Below are 23,373 nucleotides of genomic sequence, written 5' to 3' on the forward strand. Positions count from 1 at the left end.
TTGTCTCTTAAACAAAACTGTGGGAGAGAGGGCTAAGGCCCAGGACACCCTTAAGTGGTTGTAATGTTAATTGGCAGACTCCGAGACTTCTAGAGGTAGACAGCCAAGCAGGGAAATGCATCCACCACATCTGCATGTGCAGGGGCGGACTGACAACTCATGGGGCCCCCGGGCAATAGGAGATTATGGGGCCCCCAGGCAATCAGAGATATTGGGGCCACACAGTATACAATCACACAGTATACACAGACATGTTTCTATTGGCTAAGAAGGTACTGGAGAGGTGGGGCAGCTATAATCTCTGGATTTTTAGACCAAAAGGATGTTGGTAACCCTGATGGGGCCCTCTAGTGGCCTGGGGCCCTCGGGTAGTGCCCGAGTTGGCGAATGGTCAGTCCGCCCCTGTGCATGTGTAGGATCGCAGTCTCCTATGGCAATGGTCTTGTAACAGTTTATAACACAAGTTGTAACAAAGTTCTTTACTTCCTCTACAATCTCCTCTTGTAGATCTTCACTCAACTGAGCACCCAGTCTCTCTCACTAGACTTGCTGATCCACTGCCACTGGATCTCAAGAGCTCTTCCAACCTTCTCACTCAGGATCTTCCTCAAGCGTCACCCCCACGTCCCTGCTGGGTCCCTAGCTTGCCACTCACAGATACTCCTCAAGCATCACCCCCACGTCCCTGCTGGGTCCCTAGCTTGCCACTCACAGATACTCCTCAAGCATCACCCCCATGTCCCTGCTGGGTCCTTAGATAGGCACTCACGGATACTCCTCAAGCGTCACCCCCACGTCCCTGCTGGGTCCCGAGCTTGCCACTCACAGATACTCCTTAAGCATCACCCCCACGTCCCTGCTGGGTCCTTAGCTAGGCACTCACAGATACTCCTCAAGCGTCACCCCCACGTCCCTGCTGGGTCCTTAGCTAGGCACTCACAGATACTCCTCAAGCGTCACCCCCACGTCCCTGCTGGGTCCCTAGCTTGGCACTCACAGATAATCCTCAAGCGTCACCCCCACGTCCCTGCTGGGTCCTTAGCTAGGCACTCACAGATACTCCTCAAGCCTCACCCCTGCGTCCCTGCTGGGTCCCTAGCTTGGCACTCACAGATACTCCTCAAGCATCACCCCCACGTCCCTGCTGGGTCCTTAGCTAGGCACTCACAGATACTCCTCAAGCCTCACCCCTGCGTCCCTGCTGGGTCCCTAGCTTGGCACTCACAGATAATCCTCAAGCATCACCCCCACGTCCCTGCTGGGTCCCTAGCTTGCCACTCACAGATACTCCTCAAGCATCACCCCCACGCCCCTGCTGGGTCCCTAGCTTAGCACTCACAGATACTCCTCAAGCATCACCCCCACGTCCCTGCTGGGTCCTTAGCTAGGCACTCACAGATACTCCTCAAGCGTCACCCCTGCGTCCCTGCTGGGTCCCTAGCTTGGCATTCACAGATAATCCTCAAGTGTCGCCCCACTGGCCTGCTAACAAGACTGCTCTGCAAGTGTCACCTCTGCTGTCTGGGTCCCTGGCTTGACATCTTGTTGAAGTTTCACCAATTCTTTGCCATCCCTGGTTGGTGAGAATCCTGCTCCGGTACTTGCTTCAGCTACCCACTGTGGTCCCAAGGTGGATGGACCCTTAGTGGTGACAGCTTCTCCTCTACCTCCGACCACGACAGAACCGTCATTTCTGGTTGAACTCTGCGCTGCTCTCTTGCTTCTGGATAGGCCCTCAGACAGCCTTGAAGCCAGAGGTCCCTGGGATAGGCCTCAGGTCTTTTGCCTAGCAGCCCGGGGCAGCACAACACACATCCACCTAGACAGCTGTCCAGGTGGCACAGAAGCCCGATCACCTGACCTCCCCCAAATAAATAGGCTCCCCCAGCAGGTCTAGGGACCCAAGATGATCCCTGCCATTGGCTGAGATACCCCTATCTATTCCTGATCTGTCCTTGCAATGCCCTTGTCTTATCTAATGTCACCCGGCCATTTAGTGACAGAAGAGAGAGACGTGCAGCAATTCCAGAATTAGGGTGGAATCAATTGATCTCCTATCAATTGGTCAAGGCAACTATACCTGGCAGGTAAATTTACTAGCAACCCTGCCTAAACATGGGGGGCGGGGGCTACCACCAGTAAAGAATGTAAAAGCTGGTGGGAGGAACCACTGTATGTGACAGGGGAACATTTTTTCCAACTGGAAGGGTCAAATACTTGCAGCAGAGGACCGGTGAAGTGTCAATGTTTCAAGACAAGGGTCACTGAAAATGTAATTATAAATGATCCTCCTGTCTGGGTCCCCCTTTTTTTCAATAAGTAACCCTGTGGTGACAAGATCACATTAAAGGGCAACTCTAAGGCCCATTGACACCTCTGTGTTCCAGTTCATGGTTCCTGAACCCCAGATGTTTCTGTGCTCCACTTGGCTTAATGAGGACATTTGTAAAATGAGGATAATTTGACCAAAGGCACTGCTGATGTCAGCCGCTGAGCCAGTCGTGGCAGCCAGAACAATAGGGCATAGATAATTGGAATAATTATAGAGTGCGGATGTTCATCAGCGAAGTTACAAATAGCATGGAGGTTTGGATGCTGTATGTGCCTATGCGAGGGTGATGGGAAAAGTAAAGATAGCACAGAAATAAACTGATCGCGGGCCATCATTCAGTTTTTATTTCCTTAACGCAGTGCAGCGTGAATTATCTTCCCAGGAAGCTAGTGAGATTATGACGGCAGTGGGAAAATGGATTAGTGTGTGGTTTATATACAGGGACCTTCTCTGTCCTTGTAAATTACAGGGGGCAGAATGTGTTTTATTGCACATCAGTGCATGCACATAGGTTAGCCATTGTATAAATGGGCTAGATCATGTCTTTGCAAGGGGTGGGCAGGAGGGACAGCTGCCCTGGGCACCATGGGGATTTAGGGGGGTTGTGCTAGAATGGGTGATTAGGAGAGGGGGATTTGTACTAGGAAAGAGGATTTGTGTTAGGAAGGGGGATTTGGGGGGGGGTTTATTCTAGGGGAGGGGATTTGTGCTGGGGTAGGGGGATTTGGGGGGGGGGGATTTATGTCGAGAGGGGAAATTCAAGGGGTAGAGAAATTGTGCTAGGAAGGGGAAGTTTGGGAGGGAGAGGATTTGAGCTGGAAGAGGGGAATTATTTTAGAAGGAGAATTTTGGTTTTCAAAGGGAAGTTATGTTTAGGGGGGTACGTGCTTGCATTTTTTTAGGGAGGAGGGAGAGGATTTTTGCTGACACAGAATTCTCAAACATTTTGGGGGGGGATGTTTTTTTACTACGCACTGGGCGCTAGCTGATCTTTGTGATGCATTGACATGCCTTGGATTTTTACAGATTCATCCAGGTGCAATATAGGGCCAATTGATGATGGTAACGCATGAAAATGCTTGATTTTTTTAACCGCTTGCCGACCAGCCGCCGCAGTTGTACTGCGGAAACTTGGCTCGGCTGCACAAATCAGCGTCATGTTATGTCACTTCTTTATGTGGCCACTAGGGGTGCGTGCCGGCTGCTCGCCCCCAGAACCGCTGCGAGTGCTCATTGGTCGCGATGACTCCCGCGATTGCTCGTGTCACGGCGAGAACCGGGATCTCTGTGTGTAAACACAGAGATCCCTGTTCTCTGAGGGGAGAAGAGACTGATCGTGTGTTCCTACAAAGTAGGAACACTGATCTATCTCTTCCCCTAGCAAGTCCCATCCCCCCTTCAGTTATAACACACACTAGGGAACACAGTTAACCCCTTGATCACCCCCTAGTGTTAACCCCTTCACTGCCAGTGACATTTTTTACAGTAATCAATGCATTTTTATAGCACTGATCGCTGTATAAATGCTAATGGTCCCAAAAATGTGTCAACATTTTCCGATGTGTCTGCCATAATGACGTAGTCAAGATAAAAATCAAAGATCGCCACCATTACTAGTAAAAAAAAAAAAAAAAATGCTATAAATCTATCCCCTATTTTGTAGACGCTATAACTTTTGCACAAACCAATCAATATACGCTTATTGCAATTTTTATTACCAAAAATATGTAGAAGAATACATATCGGCCTAAACTGAGAAAAAAATAGCTTTCTTAAAAAAAAATTGGGATATTTATTATAGCAAAAAGTACAACATTTTTGTATGTTTTTTTTTTCAAAATTGACACTTTTTTGTTTTGTTTATAGAGCAAAAAATAAAAGCCGCAGAGATTATCAAATACCACCAAAAGAAAGCTCTATTTGTCGGAAAAAAAGGACGTCAATTTTGTTTGGGTACAACATCGCATGATTGCACAATTGTCAGTTAAATTGACGCAGTGCCAAATTACAAAAATGGCTCGGTCATTCAGCAGCCAAATCTTCTGGAGCTAAAGCGGTTAAAAAAAAAAAAAAGGAAATGCTTGATTATTAATAACTCCCATAAAAAAATAAAAAATAAAATAGTAATTCAACAGCTTACAGAAAGGTGTGATTCCAGCCTAAGGGATTTTGTTCCTTAACTTGATGGCATCTCATAGCTGTGGATTTGTCATCTACAAAGTCATGCTGCAAGCCTGGATGTCTTTTGTTTTTCCCACACTGTTCAGTCTACAGACTGCAGTGTGTGAAAATCCCAGGAGGTCAGCAGTTTCTGAGATGCTGCAAACATTCTCTCCAGCACCCAGTGTCTCTTAAAGCTGAATTTTGGGGAATTAAAAAAAAACTGCACTGCAAGGGTTAAATGCTTGTTAATTCTAGGGGTACAGGCAGTGTTTCCTAACCTCATTCCTTAAATGCCCCTAACAAGCCATGATTTCCCTTAGGCCTCATTCACACGGGCGTACCTACCTGTACACCTGAGCGAGATGCGTGTGTTTTTCATGCATCCGCATGCAGGCAGTCCCATTCATGTCTATTCTAATACAGCTGCTGGTTACAATATCATAGCTGTGCGCACCCACGTGGCTGTCAAATTGGGACCAGCTGACTACGTCTGTACAGCAGTGGCTGATCACCCCCCTAATCCATGCGCCCAGACCCTAATCTACATGCAGAGTACCGGACGCATGGATTTCAATGTTTTTTTTTTCCAAGCACATGATTAGAGCCTGAGGCTCTAATTGGCTTCACAAAAGGGTGGGCACGGGGCGCAGAGCACTGCGTCCCGAGCCCACCCAGGTGTGTGATATTAGCGAATTAATATCCACTAATGTCTTCCTGTTTCTCCTCCTGGTCAATCAGGAAGCGGTTCCTGAGACTTGGTTGGCCACGAGTCCTAAGTCCCGATTGGCTGGGAGGAGATGTGACCACCGGGACTTGGGAGGCGATGCAGGGGGGAAGCCACTGAAGCCGTGACCTGGATGGGATAAATGCGGGGCTTATGGGCGAGAGATGCGGCGAGCGAGGGGGGGGAGCGGTGAGCGATTGAGCGAGCGCTGGGGGGGGCGGCGCTTGCCCCCCCCCCTGAAGAAATTTGAGCACCGGTTGCCATTGCTGTACAGTCTCCGTGTCCCCAAATAACATAAATGGGAATGTCCTGCTCACTGGTGCACGGACACCTGTACATCCCATGCCGATGAAGACTACCCATCACACAGGTGTATGGATCGGTATGCCATTGTGAATGAGGCTTTAGATAAAGGAGCTGTCATGAATACTAAGCCATTGACATTCATTTCAAACAGATATAATGGTTAATATTTTTTTTCTTAAAATAATTAAGATGTAATATTTACCTGCTCTGTGTAATGACTTTGCACAGAGCAGCCCCAAACTTTGTGTTCTAGGGTCCCCCGCCGTTGCTATGAGTTTCTGCTCCCTCCTGAACACCTCCATAGAAAGCCACTTGCTATGGGGGCACTCAGTGGGGCTCGATTTCCCAGCCGGGCTGTGTGTGTCTATAGACACATACAACATGGCTCGGGCTTCTTTCTCACAGGTTTTGATTGACAGAAAAAGGAGCCAATGGCTGCTACCTCTGAGACCTGTGAGGAGAGAGAGGTGCGCTGCTGCTCTTGAGCAAAATGCTGGATCGAGATAGCGCTCAGGTAAGTATTTGGAGATCTGAGCTGATCATGGAAGGTTTTTTTTACCTTAATGCATAAAATGAGTTAAGGTAAAACACCTTTAGCCTTTACTAGGTGAAGGAAATCCTGAAAGCATGACCTTTCAGAGGTACTTGAAACCTGAGGTTTGGAACCACTGGGGTGAAGTAATGGGTCGTACAATAATACAGCCCATTCCGCCATCCCAGTGGTTGCAAACCTCAGGTTTCAAGTATTTCTAACAGGTACCCACCCCTGCCCCCTGCGCTAGCTCAATTGATCGTCTCTCCCCCCATCGATCGATCACCCACCAGGCCCACCGCCAGCCCTGCACTTACCCCATCCAGGTCTCGGCTTCGGCGGATTTGACATTTTACATCTTGTGTGACTAGTCCCCGAAGCCTCTTCTCTTTGGTGCTCTGGCCGGTGGTCACACTCTGACATCATCATATACAATGCAGTGCCAACAGTCCTGCGTTGTATTTGAGAATGTCCAGGACTCGCTCAGAGAGTGCCAGAAGCCTGCTAGAACAAAGAAATAGGTCAGTATTACAGCTTTGTTTATATTGAAGCCATATTGAAGAAACGCGTTGGGCAGGACTAGACAAGGTGGCATCATGATGTTGCACTTGGAGACTGGCCCAGGGTGTTCGAGTTGACAAGCAGGGAGCAAGGTTTGTGCTTTGAGCACACACACTGTTTATTCATAGCGCTGTGTGCACTTTATAATTGAGAGCATAGGTGTGTGGATGATTTTAAGGCCTCATTCACATAGTTATACGTAATCGTACATTTGTGCCAAACGCTGTCTTTGCCTGCACAGGTGTTCCATGCATCCATGTGCAGGCAGGCCCATTCATGTTTATTGTGTCCATGCAGCCGCTGAGTCCCAATAGACATGGGCCTGCCTGTACATGGATGCATGGAATACTTGTGCATCCAAAGATGGCCATTCCCATGGATTTGCGCTTAACCACTTGCCTGCCCGCCATATATGAAAATGACGTTGGCAAAGTGATTGTGATATCATATGACATCTTTAACATCAAGCCACTGCGCATCCGGGGCGATCGTTGTTGTGGTTTCAGTCTGACACACCACAACTCCGATCTAGGTAAAGAGCCTCTGACAGAGACTCTTCACCATGTGATCAGCCATGTCCAATCACGGCTGATCACGATGTAAACAAGAAGAGCCGGTGATCGGCTTTTCCTCACTCGCGTCTGACAGACATGAGTAGAGGAGAGCCGATCGGCTGCTGTCCTGACGGGGGTCTGTGCTGATTGTTTATCAGTGCAGCCCCCCCTCGGATGCCCACCCAGGACTACCAGGGATGGCCAAAAACACTGGACCACCAGGTATGCCACCCTAGACCACCAGGGAAATGTCAATCAGTGCCCAGGTAGCTGTTAATCCGTGCCAAAGAAAAATGCCTGCTAGTGGGACTTGTAGTTTCAAAACAGCTGGAGAGCCAAGGTTCCCTACCCCTGAGTTAAATCTAGAAGTACCAGCCATCAGTGCCCATCAATGCCCATCAGTGCTGCTTATCTGTGCTCAGCAGTGCCATCTATCAGTGCCACCCATAGGTGCAGCCTTTTAGTGCTCATCAGTGTCGCCTGTCGGTGCCAACCAGTGCCGCCTATTAATGCCTGTCAGTGCCACCTATCAGTAGTGCCTATCAGTGCCACCTCATCGGTACCACCTCATCGGTGCAGCCTTATTAGTGCCCATCAGTACAGCTTATCAGTGCCCATCAGTGAAGGAGAAAACCTACTTATTTACAAAATTTTATAACAAAAACAAAGAAAACCATAAATTTTTTCGATCTTTTTTTAGAAAAAATAAAAACCCCAGTGGTGATCAAATACCACTATAAGAAAGCTCTATTTGTGGAAACAAAATTATAAAAATGTATTTTGGGTACAGTGTAGCATGACCGTGCAATTGTCATTTAAGAAGTGACAGCGCTGAAAACTGAAAATTGGCCTTGGCAGAAAGGTGCGAAAGTGCCCGGTATTGAAGTGGTTAAGTACGCCCAAGTGAATGAGGCCGACAGATTTTTATTTAATTTTTTACAATAAAAGTGTGAATTCTCTATTAGATTGCTTCTTTCTTTTCTTTTTCAAGAGAATTTTATTAAGTAAAAAGACAGTACAGCAAGAAGAAACATATGATTAACATCTGTTGCAAATGGTAAGGCACATAGAACCTGTTGCACATATAGTAGCTCGTATGACAGTGAAAATCAAATATGAACTTTAAAGATCCAAATACTATTATTGATCCAACCGGACAGTGTAAGTTGCTCAAACAGTCCTCTTTATGGGAGTCCGTTGGCTGTGTAACTTTTTTGTCTCAGTAAGCATTAAATGATAATTATCTTACAATAAACAAAGGAAAAAAAAAAAGGGGGGAGGGGTAAGAAGGAGGAAAGAGTAAGGGAAGGGGGGCAGTGGATGGGGGGGGGGGATGATGGGTGCGTCTCCGCTGCCCTCAGTCCTAAGTGTGGGGTGAGGAAAATAAGACGATAGGCGGGTGGGTTATGTGGTGGTGCATTCATATGTTGGTCTATAGAAGCAAAGGGGTCGGGAATATGGGATGTCTGATGTTCCCTGGGGGGGGGGGGGGATCCAGTAAGGGGAGGTTGGTCAGTTTGGTGTGTAAGAAGGTCAGAGAGAATAAGTCACAGGTTGGAATGTTGAGTGTGGGTCTATTTCTATCTCTTGGTCTAGTTTCTACGCGCTTTAATGCGATCGAAGTCTGGAGTAGTTAAGAAGTGTTTCCAACATGCCCATTTTGACCCATATGTACTTGGGGTGTCTCTAGCTATGTGAATTAGTTCTTCCATGTCCGCTATCCTTTGCATTTTCAGAAGCCAAGTTTGGACGGTAGGGACGGTTCGGGATTTCCAGTGAATCGGGATGCATTGCTTGGCAGCATTGATCATATGTATTATAATGGATTTGCGATATGTAGGTTGCGTCAGAGTGGTGTGGTGTAGTAGGAATTGAGCCGGGCTGTAAGGTACTTCGTAGGTCGTTATGGTTTTTATCAATTGATGTATCGTTGTCCAGAAGGGTTGGAGAGAGGGGCATGTCCACCAGACGGGGAGCAGGGTGCCTTGGTCTTGTTGGCATCTCCAGCACATATCTGAGATGGAGGAGTCCCATTTGTGTAGCCTCTCTGGTGTTTTATACCAACGGGAGAGGATTTTGTATCCCGTTTCTTGAACGGATACATTTGTGGAGCCCTTATGGATGTTAAGAAATATGTTGTTCCAGTCATCTTCTGCAAGTGTAAGGTTTAGGTCTTTTTCCCATGCTGTACAGATTCGAAGGTCGTTAGATTTACAGTCCCCGAATAAGAGAGAATGTGATTGGGAGATAAGATGCGCGTGGGGTGTATCTGAGGCGCAAAGTTGTTCAAAGGGTGTCAGTTGTCTCGAGTGGTCTGTCTTATTCCCCAATTTTTTGAGGAAATGGGATAATTGTTGGAAAGTCCAGAAGGGAATAGGAGCCGTTGGCATCTCTCTAGCTATTTGAGAGGATGATTTTGGGCGTCCATTGTTATAAAAATGTTGCAGTAGAACTTGTGGTCGTGACCAGTGGCCTTGGAGGAGATTGCTTCTTTGTATTGCATGTATCTCTGCATTGATGAACATTAGTGGAGGGAGATGTGCCCACAGTGGGATTGGCCTGGATTCGCAATGCATTAGGTGCCATATGACCTTTAAAATCCGAGGTCCAACCTCTTGGTGAATGCGTCTTTGTGATGGTGGTGGGGGATTGTCACAAAACGGGTTTCCATTTGGTGTGATTCACTTTGGTGGATGAAGATTCTGGTGAGGGTTTCATTTCACAATGACAAGACTTGGGATTCTGACTTTTATTGTACACGTCTGGTATTCACATGCACTGGACTATATATGATATTTATATATTTAGTTCTGCTTATAAGTAGATATTGTCATTTAAATACTGAGTGTGGCTGCTTTCATTTTATTCACCTACACTATATTGTCAAAAGTATTGGAACACCTGCCTTTACACGCACATGAACTTTAATGGCATCCCAGTCTTAGTCCGTAGGGTTCAATATTAAGGTGGCCCAACCTTTGCTGCTATAACGGCTTCAACTCTTCTGGAAAGGCCGTCCACAAGGTTTAGGAGTGTGTCTATGGGAATGTTTGACCATTCTTCCAGAAGGGCATTTGTGAGGTCAGGCACTGATGTTGGATGAGAAGGCCTGGCTCACAGTCTCCGCTCGAATTCATCCCTAAGGTGTTCTGTCGGGCTGAGATCAGGACTCTGTGCAGGACAGTCAAGTTCCTCCACCCAAAACTCGCTCATCTATATCTTTATGGACCTTGCTTTGTGCACTGGCCCAAATCATTTGGTGGAGGGGGGAGTATTGTGACATATTGCAACAACCACCATTTTATTCTCTAGGGCAGTGATGGAGAACCTTGGCACTCCAGATGTTTTGGAACTACTTTTTCCATGATGCTCAGCTACACTGCAGAGTGCAGGAGCATCATGGGAAATGTAGTTCCAAAACATCTGGAGTGCCAAGGTTCGCCATCACTGCTCTAGGGTGTCTACTAAAAAAATATATATATATATATATATAATGTTTGGGGGTTCTAAGTAATTTTCTAGCAAAAAATAAAATATTTTAATTTGAAACCGACAAATGTCAGAAAAAGGTTTAGTGTTTAAGTGGTTAAACTTTTTTCACTTACACAAAGTCTATTCCATTGACAAATTGTTACAATGTTTATACTTAAGTTCAAATGATAAAGAATATTGTGATTCTTGGCAGACTGACTGGTTTTTCTCTTCCTTTCTTTTGGTGGCTGTGGCTTCAGAAGAGCAGAGAGAATTCTTTGCATAGAAAGAATTGTGAGACACTTTAGTCAAGATTGCGATAACGATTCTTGACAATTAATTGTGCAGCTCTAATGTAAATTGGACCTGATATCGGTGTCTTGCAATCCCTGTACAGCAGAGCTCAGATTGGAAGAAGGAGAAAAAGCACAAGTAGTTATTTGGTTGTGCTGCAATGCTCACGTGCTAACAAGAGAAAGAGCAGAATGACAGAATTAGTCTGCTGCTTCTCCTTTACCTGTCCAATCACAGACTGAGGGAGGTGAAAGACCTGTAAGTAATAGACTTTCTCAGCAGAAAAAAAATCACCTGGAGCTGTGCTCTTGGGCAGAGCTGGGTTATCGTGGAACTGGATGGACACATAATAAATATAAATCATTGGGCAGGTAACACAGCCCCATTATTTAGCTGTATTTAGCAGCTTGCCTGGAGTTCAGAGGTACCTTATAGTGGCCAAGCTCTGTTTGGCCAATCAGAACTTGGCTCATAGAGAACGTAGGGCATCTGTATATAGTATCCCTGCATTGGTAAGAACATCAGGTGTATTTGATCTTGTCTACCAGGTACGACGCTGGCAGGGACGGCTTCATAGATCTGATGGAGCTAAAGCTGATGATGGAGAAGCTTGGAGCGCCGCAAACCCACCTGGGCCTTAAGGACATGATTAAAGAAGTAGATGAAGACTTTGATGGAAAACTGAGCTTCAGGGAGGTGAGTCAGAGGTCTGGATTCATTGTAAGTACTAGACTAGAATGAAGAGCAGGTTTTACCAGAATGTCACATCCGCAGTCACCGATGCATTTTATTACTGCCGTGAAATAAAGGGACCAGGAGACGTCTTTACTGGAAGGCTGATGACATCAGTTTCCTCAACTAACATCAGTAATCGTAAAACAATCCATTTTAAAGGGTCACTCTACCCACAATGTGATATTTTAGTGAAAGACGCAACCTGGTGGGGTGAGTCAGCCCCTGGCTTCTTTTATGTCTAGGATACTCCCAACTCGATCTCACCAACTTAACCTCCCTGGCGGTTTGATTATGTCAGATTTTTGATGGTGAAAGCGGTACAATTATTTTGCATGGAAATTTGGCATTTTATATTGTAGGCCTGTAATTCTTATGCCCTGTACACACGGTCGGACATTCCAACCACAAAATCCGTCTGTTTTTTTTTTCTCCGACGGATTTTGTCGTAAACTGGTGTTGCATACACACAGTTGGACAAAGTTGTCGGAAAATCCGATCGTTCAGAACGTGATGACGTTCGTTCGTTACAACGGGACTACGTTGAGGCTAGTAGCCATTAGCTTTGGTCTCGTAATTTGATCTGAGCATGCGTGGCACTTTGTCCGATCGGAATTCTCTACAAACGATCGGAAAGCGTCAGATTGGATTTTTTTGACGTAAAATTTGAGATCCTGCTCTCAAATTTTTTCCATCGGAATTTTATTTTGAACGCGGCTCCATGTAGACGTGACTAGCGGGGCAGTGAGATTGACTCCTCACTGGCCCGTCACCTGGCATGGACTTAAAGGGGAAGCCCTACGCTGAAAAAACGGCGTGGGTGTCCCCCCCCCAAGGTCCATATCAGACCCTTATCCAAGCACGCAGCCCAGCCGGTCAGGAAAGGGGGTGGGGACGAGCGAGCCATACCAGGCCGTGTACCCTCAACATGGGCGGGTGCTTTGGGGAAGGGGGGGCCCTGCAGCCCCCCACCCCAAAGCACCTTGTCTCCATGTTGATGAGGATAAGGGCCTCTTCCTGACAACCCTGGCCGTTGGTTGTTGGGGTCTGTGGGCGGGGGGCTTATTGGAATCTGGGAGCCCCCTATAATTATTATTTTATAATTGTTAAAGGGGGCCCCAGATACCGGCCCCCCAACCTATGTGAATGAGCATGGGGTACAATGTACCCCTACCAATTCACCTGGTGAAAAGAGTGTAAATAAAACACAACACAAGGTCTTAAAATAATTTATTGCACAACTCCGGGGGTCTTCTTCCGTCTTGGGGGGTCTTCTCACCGGACTCCTCCGCTATCTTCTGCTAGCTCTTTTACTAGCGGATGAACCCGGCTTTCTTCTTCTTAGGCGACACCACTGCCCAGGGGTCTTCTTCCGACTTCGGGGGTCTTGTCCCCCTCTTTGGTTCTTCTTGCCGGGCCTCCGCTTTCCTCTCTTAGCTCTTTTACTAGTGGTGGCCCGGTCTTCTGTCACCGCCACCTCCTCTTCTTCTCTTCTTCTTCCTTGAGAGGTTGACTCGACTCTGTCTCTGGCCGCAATGACAGGGACACGTTGCGCGGCGACTTATATAGGGACAATGGGCGGGGTCACCGGGTGAAGTCCCCCCACGCGGGTTTATTCATGGTAGGGCTTCCCCTTTAAGTCCATACCAGGTAACGGGGCCAGCGATGTGTCAATCTCGCTGCCAAAGGCGGCGACATTGACTTCCTTCACTAGTCCCGTCTACCTGGAGCCGCGTTCAGAATGAATGGACTTTTCTCCGTGTGTGGGCAAGTCTGTTCATTTCAAAAGTCCGGCCATAGTCCGGCGGTTTGTCCGCCGCACCTAGTCCGCCAGTAAAGTCCGGTTGTGTGTGGGCAGGTCCACTCGTTTTGAAGTCCAGCGGACCTCCGCTTCGGAGGTTTGTCTGCCGGACTATGTCCACCAGATAGTCCGATCGTGTGTACGCGGCATTACAATGCTTTACTGCATATACAGACTGATTTTACTATTGTGGGTTTAGTAACACTTTAAGTTAAGAATGCCTCGAAATTGGTTTGCAAAATGCAGTGCAATTTGCAGAATCCAATCTCATGGTGTAAACAGATCCAATTTGGGTGTGGCCAAAACAAAAAGCGCTGCACGTTCTTGGTACGCATTTGGTGTGAGTTGAGCCATACAGAATAATGGTTCAAATCTCACTGCTGAAGATCCGTGAGATTCCTGTTGAAAATCACATGCGTTCTCTGCACTGCATAGTGTGAACCAAGGCTGAGTTCAGAATCTGGTGCAGCTGCGCATAGCAACCAATCAACTTCTAACAACAGCTTATTCAGTTACCCCTTCACACCTATACGTTTTTTTGTGCATTTTGCAGTTTGCAGAAACGCACTACAGTCCATTTAAAATGGTTTCCTATAGTACTAGTTCACATCTATGCGTTTTGCGGCTGGTGCATTTTTAGAAAGGGTCGGCACCTTTTTTCCCACGATTTACAGCTAATAGACTTCAATGGGGCTGCACCAGAAACGCAAGTGGTGCATTTTTGAAGTGGTTTGCATTTTGCATTTCTTATGTTACCACTGTAAATTGCTAAGCAGGGGACCGGGAAGCCGGCTGCCATGTCCTTAGCAACCGATGAGTCAATAGCTGTCAGCGGGGTTCCCCGCTGAAAGCTGAATGTAAAAAAACAAAAAAAAGGCATAGGGTTACGCCCAGGTCCATACCAGACCCTTATCCGAGCATGCCATCCGGCAGGTCAGAAAAGGGAGGGGACGAGCGAGCACCCCTCCCTCTCTTGAACCAAACCAGACCGCATGCCCCCTCAACATGGGGGGATGGGTGCTTTGGGGTGGAGGGGCTCTGCCCCCCCCCACCTCAAAGCACCTCGCCCCCATGTTGATGAGGACAAGGGCCTGCAGGCGGGGGGCTTATCGGAACCTGGAATCCCCCTTTAACAAGAGGACCCCCCGATCCCAGCCCCCCACCCCCTATGTGAATGGGTATCAGGTACATTGAACCCCTACCCATTCACCAAAAAAACAGTCAAAAGTTAAAAAGAACAAGAGCCGGTTTTGACAATTCCTTTATTAGTAAAATAGCTAAGAGCTGCCGTCACTCCCGGTGTTTTCTCTCCCTGTGTTGTCTCTCCTGGTGCCCTCGTCTTCTTCCACCACCATTTTCTCCTCGAGCTGCCATCTCCCGGAGTCATCGTCTTCTACCTCCTCACCCCCTTCTTCTTCCTCCCCACATCACCGTCTTCTTCTTCCTCGCCGCCCCTGGTTACCCAGTACAAAAAAAGCTGGTCTTGTTGCAAAGCTGTCACCCTCCATTGCTTTGTTCCCCGCTGTCCGGTGCCTCTTATATAGGCATGGGACATGGCCATCCAATGTCGTTGACTGGAGAGCCCGCCCCTTGTGACGTCACATGTCACAAGGCATGGGCTCTCTGGTCGATGTCACTGGATGGCCAGATCCCATGAAAAAGAAGATGGCGGCGAGGAGGAGACGAAGAGGAAGAAGGACTACGACACTGGGAGATGACAGCTCAGGGAGAAAACAGTGGTGGAAGAAGACGAGGGCACCGGGAGAGAAGCTCAGAGCTATTTTACTAATAAAGGAATTGTCAAAAACCGTCTCTTGTTTTTCTTTTACTTTTCACCTTTTTTTGGTGAATGGGTAGGGGTACAATGTACCCGATACCCATTCACATAGGGTGGGGGGCCAGAATCTGGGGGTCATCCATCCCCCCATGTTGAGGGCATGCGGTCTGGTATGGTTCAGGAGGGCGAGGTGCTCGCTCGTCCCCTCCTCTTCCTGACCTGCCAGGCGGCATGCTCGGATAAGGGTCTGGTATGGATTTGGGGGGAGGGGAATCCCATGCTGTTTTTTTTTGTTGCTGATAAAAAAATTTTTTTATCAGATTTCAGCAGGAACCCAACTGACAGCTCATGACTCTTTGGTTGTTAGGGGCACGGCGTGAGCAACCAGCTTTATACAGCACGTTTTACAGTGCAATTAAGGAGAAAAGAAAAAACGCAAAATGCATGAAAACTGCATACAAAAACGCTGGTTTAAAAACACAAATTGCACAGAAAAATGTGCCTGAAAAACGCATCAAATGCAGCCGCATAGCTGTGAACCTAGACTTAAGCTTTGACACTAAGACCCCTTTCACACTGGGGCGTTTTTCAGGCGTTTTTCATGCACTTTAGCGTTAAAAAAAGTGCCTGAAAGAAGCCGCAACTGCAATCCCAATGTAAAAGCCTGAGCGCTTTCACACCGAGATCCCTTTCACACGGGAGCATTTTTCAGGCGCTTTAGCGTTAAAAAAAGTGCCTAAAAGAAGCTGCAACTGCAATCCCAATGTAAAAGCCTGAGTGCTTTCACACTGAGGCGCTGCGCTGGCAGGGCGTCAAAAAAAGTCCTGCAAGCAGCTTCTTTGCAGCGCTTTTGGAGCGGTGAATACAACGCTCCTAAAGCGCCCCTTCCCATTGAAATCAATGGGAAGCGCCTGTAAAACGCCTGAAAAACGCTATTGGCAGCAGCGTTTTGTGGGAGCTTTTAACCCTTTATTTGGCCACTAGCAGGGGTTAAAAGCGCCCCAATAATGCTCGAAAAATGCTGGTAAAGCACTGCTAGTTTAAGCGGCGCTTTATGAGCATTTTTCGGGCGCTGACATTGTGAAAGGGCTCTTAAAGCACTTGGGCTTTCACATTGGCACTGCAGATGAGGCTTCTTTCAAGCGCTTTACAGGTGCTTTTTTAACGCTAAAGTGCCTGAAAAACGCCCCAGTGTAAGGGGTCTAAAATCTGGAATCTGATTGGTTACTATGCACAGCTGCACCAGATTCTGAGTGTTCCAGTTTTAGTAAATCTCCTCCATTGCATCTGGCTTCTAACACACCATAATGGAATGTTGAATAATCTCTAGTTAATGAAACATTCCCAACATTCCACTGTGTCCTTGTGTGCTCTAAATCAATGAAGGGTTTGTTCCAATTGTAATCTTTTATGTTGTACTTTATTCTGCTTCCTGTGTAGGTGCAACAGGTACATAAATGGCTGATATCACAAACCAAATTCAGTGTCATCTGTATAGTTATGTATATAGCATAAGGGCGACCATATAAAGCTTGATTACACAACCAAATGTGTGTATTGTGAGACGCGCCATGTAGGCCTGCCCTAGGCCATGATAGGTGCTTCAAGAAATGATCAGAAGTGTTGTTTCTTTAAGTGGAAGTCCGCCCACTGCTGCAAAAATTAAAAGCCAGCAGATACACATACTGCAGCTGCTGACTTTTAATAATTGGACACTTACCTGTCTTGGAGTCCAGCAATGTCGGCATCGCAGCTGATGCTTCCCTCAGCTGTCAGGTGCTGCCACCTCCATTGCGAGTAAGGGAATCTGGCAGTGTAGCCTCATGGCTTCACGACAGGAACACTACTGCGCATGCGCGAGGCTCCGCTCCTCTCTCCTACTGGCCCGGCAGTCCGGGGAAGGAGGAGGGAGCCCAGGCAGTGACGTTAATACCCGCGGCTGAGGCTCCCAGAGGTGGGAACAGGATACCTGTGAAAGACAGGTATCCCCAACCCCAAAGGTGTCAGATGTGGCACCTGAGGGGGGAAGGAGTACAACGAGCGGAAGTTCCACTTTTGGGTGGAACTCCTCTTTAATAAACAAAATAGACACCAAGAGCCCTTTCACATTGCCAGTGGACCGCGTTAGCTTTTTGTCCGCTAGTGGGATGCTTTTAACCCCCGCTAGCGGCCGAAGAAAGGGTTAAATGCACCCGAAAAGCACCACTGCCGAAGTGCTTTGCAGTCGCTTCGGCAGTGGTGCCAATTGTTTTCAAAGGGCAGGACCGGTGTAAACACTGCTCCTAAACCACTCCAACGATGCTGCTTGCAAGACTCTAACGTCCTGCAAGCACACTGCTCCAGTATGCAAACCCTCGGCCTCTCACACTGGGGCTGCAGGGGAGGCATTTTTCAGGCACTTTACAGGTGCTATTTTTAGCCCTTTTTAGCGCCTGAAAAATGCCTCCAGTGTGCAAGGGATCTCATAAAATTTAGCTTTTTAGAGTATATCATACCAAGTAGGCACATGGTCATAAATACATTAGAGTGTTAGCTCACCTTTTCAGAAAAAAACTTAAAAGGTGAACGAAAACCATACATCACCCCCACCCCCACCCCGGTCCCTGCTGGGCTTATGGGGATCAAAACTCTTTCAATTGGTGAAATCGGTCACATTTCGGTACTGAGCAATCAGAAGTGCTCTGATCTGTCCCAGGAGCCCTGCACAGGGCTGTCTTTAATGCAGTGCAAAAGGGGCAGCTGCCCGGGGCCTAGTCACTGTTGTGGAGCCCAAAGCAGCTGCTCCTTAAGCCCGGAAATAGTTGATAAGTGGATCCGGTAGGGCCAAAGAAAATGTTTGCCCAGGATCCAATCGATATTGAAGATGGCCCTGGCCCTGCAGATAGAAGACGAAGAAGAGCGGCTGCGTGGAGACTGACATCTCATGGCCCATGAAGGCAGGTACGGCAAGGCCAGGGAGGTTGGGGGGGGGGGGGTATGATGTTTGTTCACCTGTACATTTTTTTAATTCATGTTTCTTAACTCCACTTCCTTTCTCTACAATGGAAAATTGCACCAAGAGCACCGACATTTTTCCAACATTATGGGGAAATGAATACTCTCAATTTGGCTCATCCCTATAATGGCCAAGCAGCTAGCTTTTTTATAAGCAATGTCAACCTCCATATTTGTTTCAGGACAAGTGTGCTTTTATTATGACGCTTGCAAAATATGCTAAATCGTTCACTGTGGGAAGTACAGAGGTTGCATAATCTACCATCTGCTTTGAAAGAATTCTGTGTACTACGATAATGTAGGAATGCTTGGAGCACAAGGACAAACCTAGTGCTGGGAACGGTCTCTAGTCTGATGACTGAAAGTGAACTGACAAAGTTGGAATTCGCTGCTGTTGGTTTGAGTCAGCAGAGGTTTTTCTGCTCAAAAACTAGATTGTTCTTTATTCCGATCCCCTGCCAGCACTGCGTGGAATTTTCAATTCAGGAGTCACAAGAGAATTTAGATACTGCTGTCATTGGTTGTTCTCCATAGATGTCATATAATCAATGGGACTCGCTAATATAGTGTGTTTTTTACACACATGAATAAAAAAATTATTTTAGGTCCACAGATTACATAAATATATATTTTCTGAAAGCAGACACCCTGGAGAATAAAATAGTGGTAGTTTACATTTTTTATGTCACACATTATTAGCACAGTGGTTTATGAAACATATACATTTACTACAGTTAGGTCCGTATATATTTGGGCTCAATTTTGGATTTTTTCAGGTATATACCAAAACATATTCAAACTATAGTTATATAATGGATATGTATTGAAAGTGCACACTCTCAAGTTTAATTTGAGGGTAATTACATCCAAATCAGAGGAGGGGTTTTGGAATTACAGCTCTTAAGAATAGCCCCCCCCCCTTTTTTTAAGGGACTAAAAGTAATTGGACAATTGAATCAAACGCTGTTTCATGCCCAGGTGTGGGCTACCCCTTCATTATTTCTTCATCAATTAAGCAGGTAAAAAGTCTGAAGTTGATTCTAAAGCCATACACACTCAGATTATCTGCTGATTTTTTCCTTCCTCTCCAGATTTATCAAAACCATATAATATGAGGTCAAACTTTAGGAGTTTCAATGTGTATGCAATCATGCAGGCCCTTGCACTACATGGTTTTGGTAAATCTGAAGACAAAAATCAGCAGAAATTCTGATAGTGTGTATGAGGCTTAAAGGGATTGTAAAGTGATTCTTTTTTTTTTTTTTTAAATAACAAACATGTTATACTTACCTCCACTGTGCAGCTTGTTTTGCACAGAGTGGCCCCGAACCCGCTCTTCTGGGGTCCCTCGGCAGCTGTCTCTGCTTCCTCCCGCAGGTGCTTCTCACGTTCATGCGAGCTCCCTCGCATGGTGAGAACCATCTGCGGGCGCACTCCCGTGATACAGCCGGCGGCTATAGCCGCTCGCTGTATCACACGGCCCCGCCCCCGGCGCTCCGCGTCAGTGGATGTGATTGACAGCAGCGCGAGCCAATGGCTGCGCTGCTTTCCATCCATCCACTCCAGCCAATCAGCGGCCAGGCTGAACGGTGGAAAGGACGTCGGGGGACGAGCGCGGGACTTTCGAGGGGTGAGGTAATGCATAGAATGCATTAAGGTGAAAAAACATTTACCCTTACAACCCCTTTAAGTGTGGTATTTGCATTTGGAATCTATTGCTGTGAACCTACATCATGCGTTCAAAGGAGCTGTCCATGCAAGTGAAACAGGTCATTGTAAGGCTTCAAAAATGAAACAAATCCACCCGAGCGATAGCAGCAACATTAGGAGTGACCAAATCAATAGTTTGGTACATTCTGAAGAAAGAGAACGCACTGGTGAGCTCAGCAGCATAAAAAGACCTGGACGTCCACGGAAGACAACAGTGGTGGATGACCGCAGGATCATCTCTATGGTAAAGAAAAACCCATTCACAGCATCCAGACAAGTGAAGGACACTCTCCAGGAGGTGGGAATATCATTGACAAAGTCTAAAATCAAGAGAAGATTCCACAAGAGCAAATACAGAGGGGTGCAAACCATTCTTAAGTCTGAAGAATAGGAAAGCCAGATTAGACTTTACCAAAAACATCTAAAAAACTAGACCAGTTCTGGAAAAGCATTCTTTGGATGGAGGAAACTATTAATCTGTACTAGAATGACAGGAAGAAAAAAGTGTAGAGAAGGCTTGGAAAGGCTCTTGATCCAAAGCACATGTCATCTGTGGTCACATGGTGGAGGCAGTGTGATGGCATGGGTATGCATGGGTTCCAGTGGCACTGGGTCATTGGTGTTTATGGATGATGTGACAGAAGACAGAAGCAGCCGGATGAATTCTGCAGTGTTTAAAGATACACTATAAAGACTGGTGGTCGAAAAGATCCGAACACCCACGCTTGAAGTACCACCACTGTGCGAGGAATAATGCAATAAATTGAAAGCTGCCACTTTAAATATGAAAAAACCTTTACCCTGTGTATCGAAGTAAATAGTTGCCCTAGTGCCTGAAAAAAAACCACATAACCACCCAGTTTCAAAAGTAAATCACAAATAAAAAATTATGATATAGTCATAGATTAAAGCGGGAGTCCGCGTTTTTTTATTTTTTATTTTTTTTAAAGCCAGCAGCTACAAATACTGCAGCTGCTGACTTTTAAAATAGTGACACTTACCTGTCCAGTGCGCCCGCGATGTCGGCACCCGAAGCCGATCTCTCGATCGTCTCTCGGGTGCTGCCGCCGCCATCTTGGGTATGGGAATCAGGAAGTGGAGCCTTTCGCCATCATTTCCCGGTTCCCTACTGCGCATGCGCGAGTCACGCTGCGCAATAAGGATGGACCCGCTGCCTCTGGGATCTGTGTGTTTCCCAGCAGGCAGCGGGGGACTTGCGGAAAGGGGCGTAATCTACGCCCCTTTCCGTAGAGAGCTATCCCGGAAGTGGGTGCAGATACCTGTACTGTACAGGTACCTGCACCCCCCTCCCCCCTGAAAGGTGCCAATTGTGGCGCCGGAGGGGGGGAGGAATCCAATGAGCGGAAGGTCCACTTTAGGGTGGACCTCCGCTTTAAATAGTCCATACATGAGCCAAAATTGGCACATGTAACATTATGCAGAAATAATATCTTTCAAATCTTCCACCACACCACGTACACTTGGTGATTCCATTTCCCTTTAGAAATGAACTCACCAGATGAAGATACCTTGCATTCCCATGTTAGGCTAATCAAGATCAACCCTCCCAGGGTTAAAATAATCTACCGATATCCAGTCGTGCATCAGATGTCATAGTCAGATCACTCTGGGCTTTAAGAGGTAGGTATCTGCAATGATTCTTTCCTGGTCATTCACTCACTTGTCTCTGTCCTTTGCTTTATTCCATCGGGGTGATCTCCTCTGCAGCTTCTCCCAGATTCAGCCAAATGCAGTTGATTTGGACGGCGCTTCACAGTACAGATGGACAATGATCTAAAACGCACTGCAAAAGCAACCCAAGAGCTTTTGAAGGAAAATAAGTGGAATATTCTGCAATGGCCAAGTCAATCACCCTAGCTCAACTCAATTGAGCATTAATTTCATGTGCTGAAGGTAAAACACCCACAAACAAAGAACAACTGAAGACAGCTGCAGTTAGTATCTGGCAAAGCATCAGAAAGGAGGAAACCCAGTCTCTGGTAATGTCCATGGTTTCCAGACTTCAGGCAGTCATTGCAAGTAAAGGATTCTCAACAAAAGATTAAAAATGAACATTTTATTTATGATTATATTGATTTGTCCAATTACATTTGAGCCCCTATAAATGGGGTGCTGTGTAAAAAAATGGTTGCAGTTCCTAAAAATTGTACTTCATATTTATGTTGAACCCCTTGAATTTCCCCCCTGCACTTCAAATTAATTTGAATTGTTTTATTTTAATTATATTCATTATATATTAATTAATTATATTCTGGTGGCATACAGAGCCAAAGGTATGACAATTGTGCCTGTGTCCAAATATATATGGACCTAACTGTATATTACCCAATTTTTTGATGAAATATATAAAAGATGAGGTTGTGCCAAGTGAATAAATGTCCAATATGTCAAAGCTTAAAATTACCTATGCATGTGAACAGGCAACAGACTTCAGTACCCTATATTTTAAATAGGTGATGCATTAAAAGACCCTACAGGTCATCAGTTTAGAGTTCAAGTTATTTTAAAGGAAATACAAAAAAAACAACTCATACTTACCTGCTCTGTGCAATGGTTTTGCACAGAGCAGCCCCAATCCTGTTCTTTTTGGGTCCCCCGTTGGCGCTCCTGGCTCCTCCTCCCTGCCAAATGCCCCCAATAGCAAGCCTCTTGCTATGGGGGAACTCTAACAGGCTTGCCCTCGAGCTGCGTCGTACGTCTAAGTAAGCGGCTTGCTATGGGGGCCACTCAGTGTGGGGGTGGAGCCAGAAGAGGAGGATTGGGGCTTCTCTGTGCAACAGAGCAGGTAAGTATAACGTTGTTATTTTAATAAAATAAAAAAGGAGCTTTACAATGCCTTTAAGCCAGAGTTTAGTGTCACCTTAACCCCTTTAAGACAACACATTTTTAAAATTGCTTCAGTTCCCAGAGTTCTGCTTTAAAATTACAAAGGTCAGCTCCAATTCACTTGTATGTTTGTCTTCAGTTGTTTCTGTATTATAGCTCCAAAAAACAAACAAAAAACACACATAAACCATATATGGGTACTTTTAAATCACTTTTAATCATTTGTTATTTGATTGAAACAATTGAACAGACAGAATAGGTGATTGTAGCATACACAGTATAGCAAATAAGATGTAGTACTCTGTCATTTATAGATCACGCAGGCTGATGCAATGAACATTTTTACAAAAGCAATCATAAGTAGAATTGGACAAGGCAGCAAATCTGTGTGTGTGTGACCTGGAAATAAAATATAAAATATAACTAAAAAATAAAATTAAACCTCTGTTTAAATCTGAAAAAGTTGATGGCCAATTGATGTGTGTGTGTGGCCAACATCCGACTTATAATAATAGAGATAAATCTACTCTGCTGTCTCTCTGTATTTGGAATATCGGCTCAGACTCCTTATTATG

The 23,373-nt window shown here is 46.2% G+C and overlaps 1 protein-coding gene across 1 annotated transcript in view; it reads left to right on the plus strand.

The window, feature by feature from the left end:
- The window catches only part of EFHD2 (EF-hand domain family member D2), a 49,087-nt gene that overhangs the window by 20,453 nt on the left and 5,261 nt on the right, over positions 1-23,373 (plus strand). Inside the window, exon 2 of the mRNA XM_077457915.1 lies at positions 11,486-11,633. Within this exon, the coding sequence (XP_077314041.1) occupies positions 11,486-11,633 (148 nt within the window). The remainder of the gene's footprint in view (positions 1-11,485; positions 11,634-23,373) is intronic.

Source organism: Lithobates pipiens, unplaced genomic scaffold (genome assembly GCF_037356315.1).
Source record: "Lithobates pipiens isolate NorthernLeopardFrog02 unplaced genomic scaffold, aLitPip1_a1.2 Scaffold_27, whole genome shotgun sequence".
Lineage (NCBI taxonomy): Eukaryota > Metazoa > Chordata > Amphibia > Anura > Ranidae > Lithobates > Lithobates pipiens.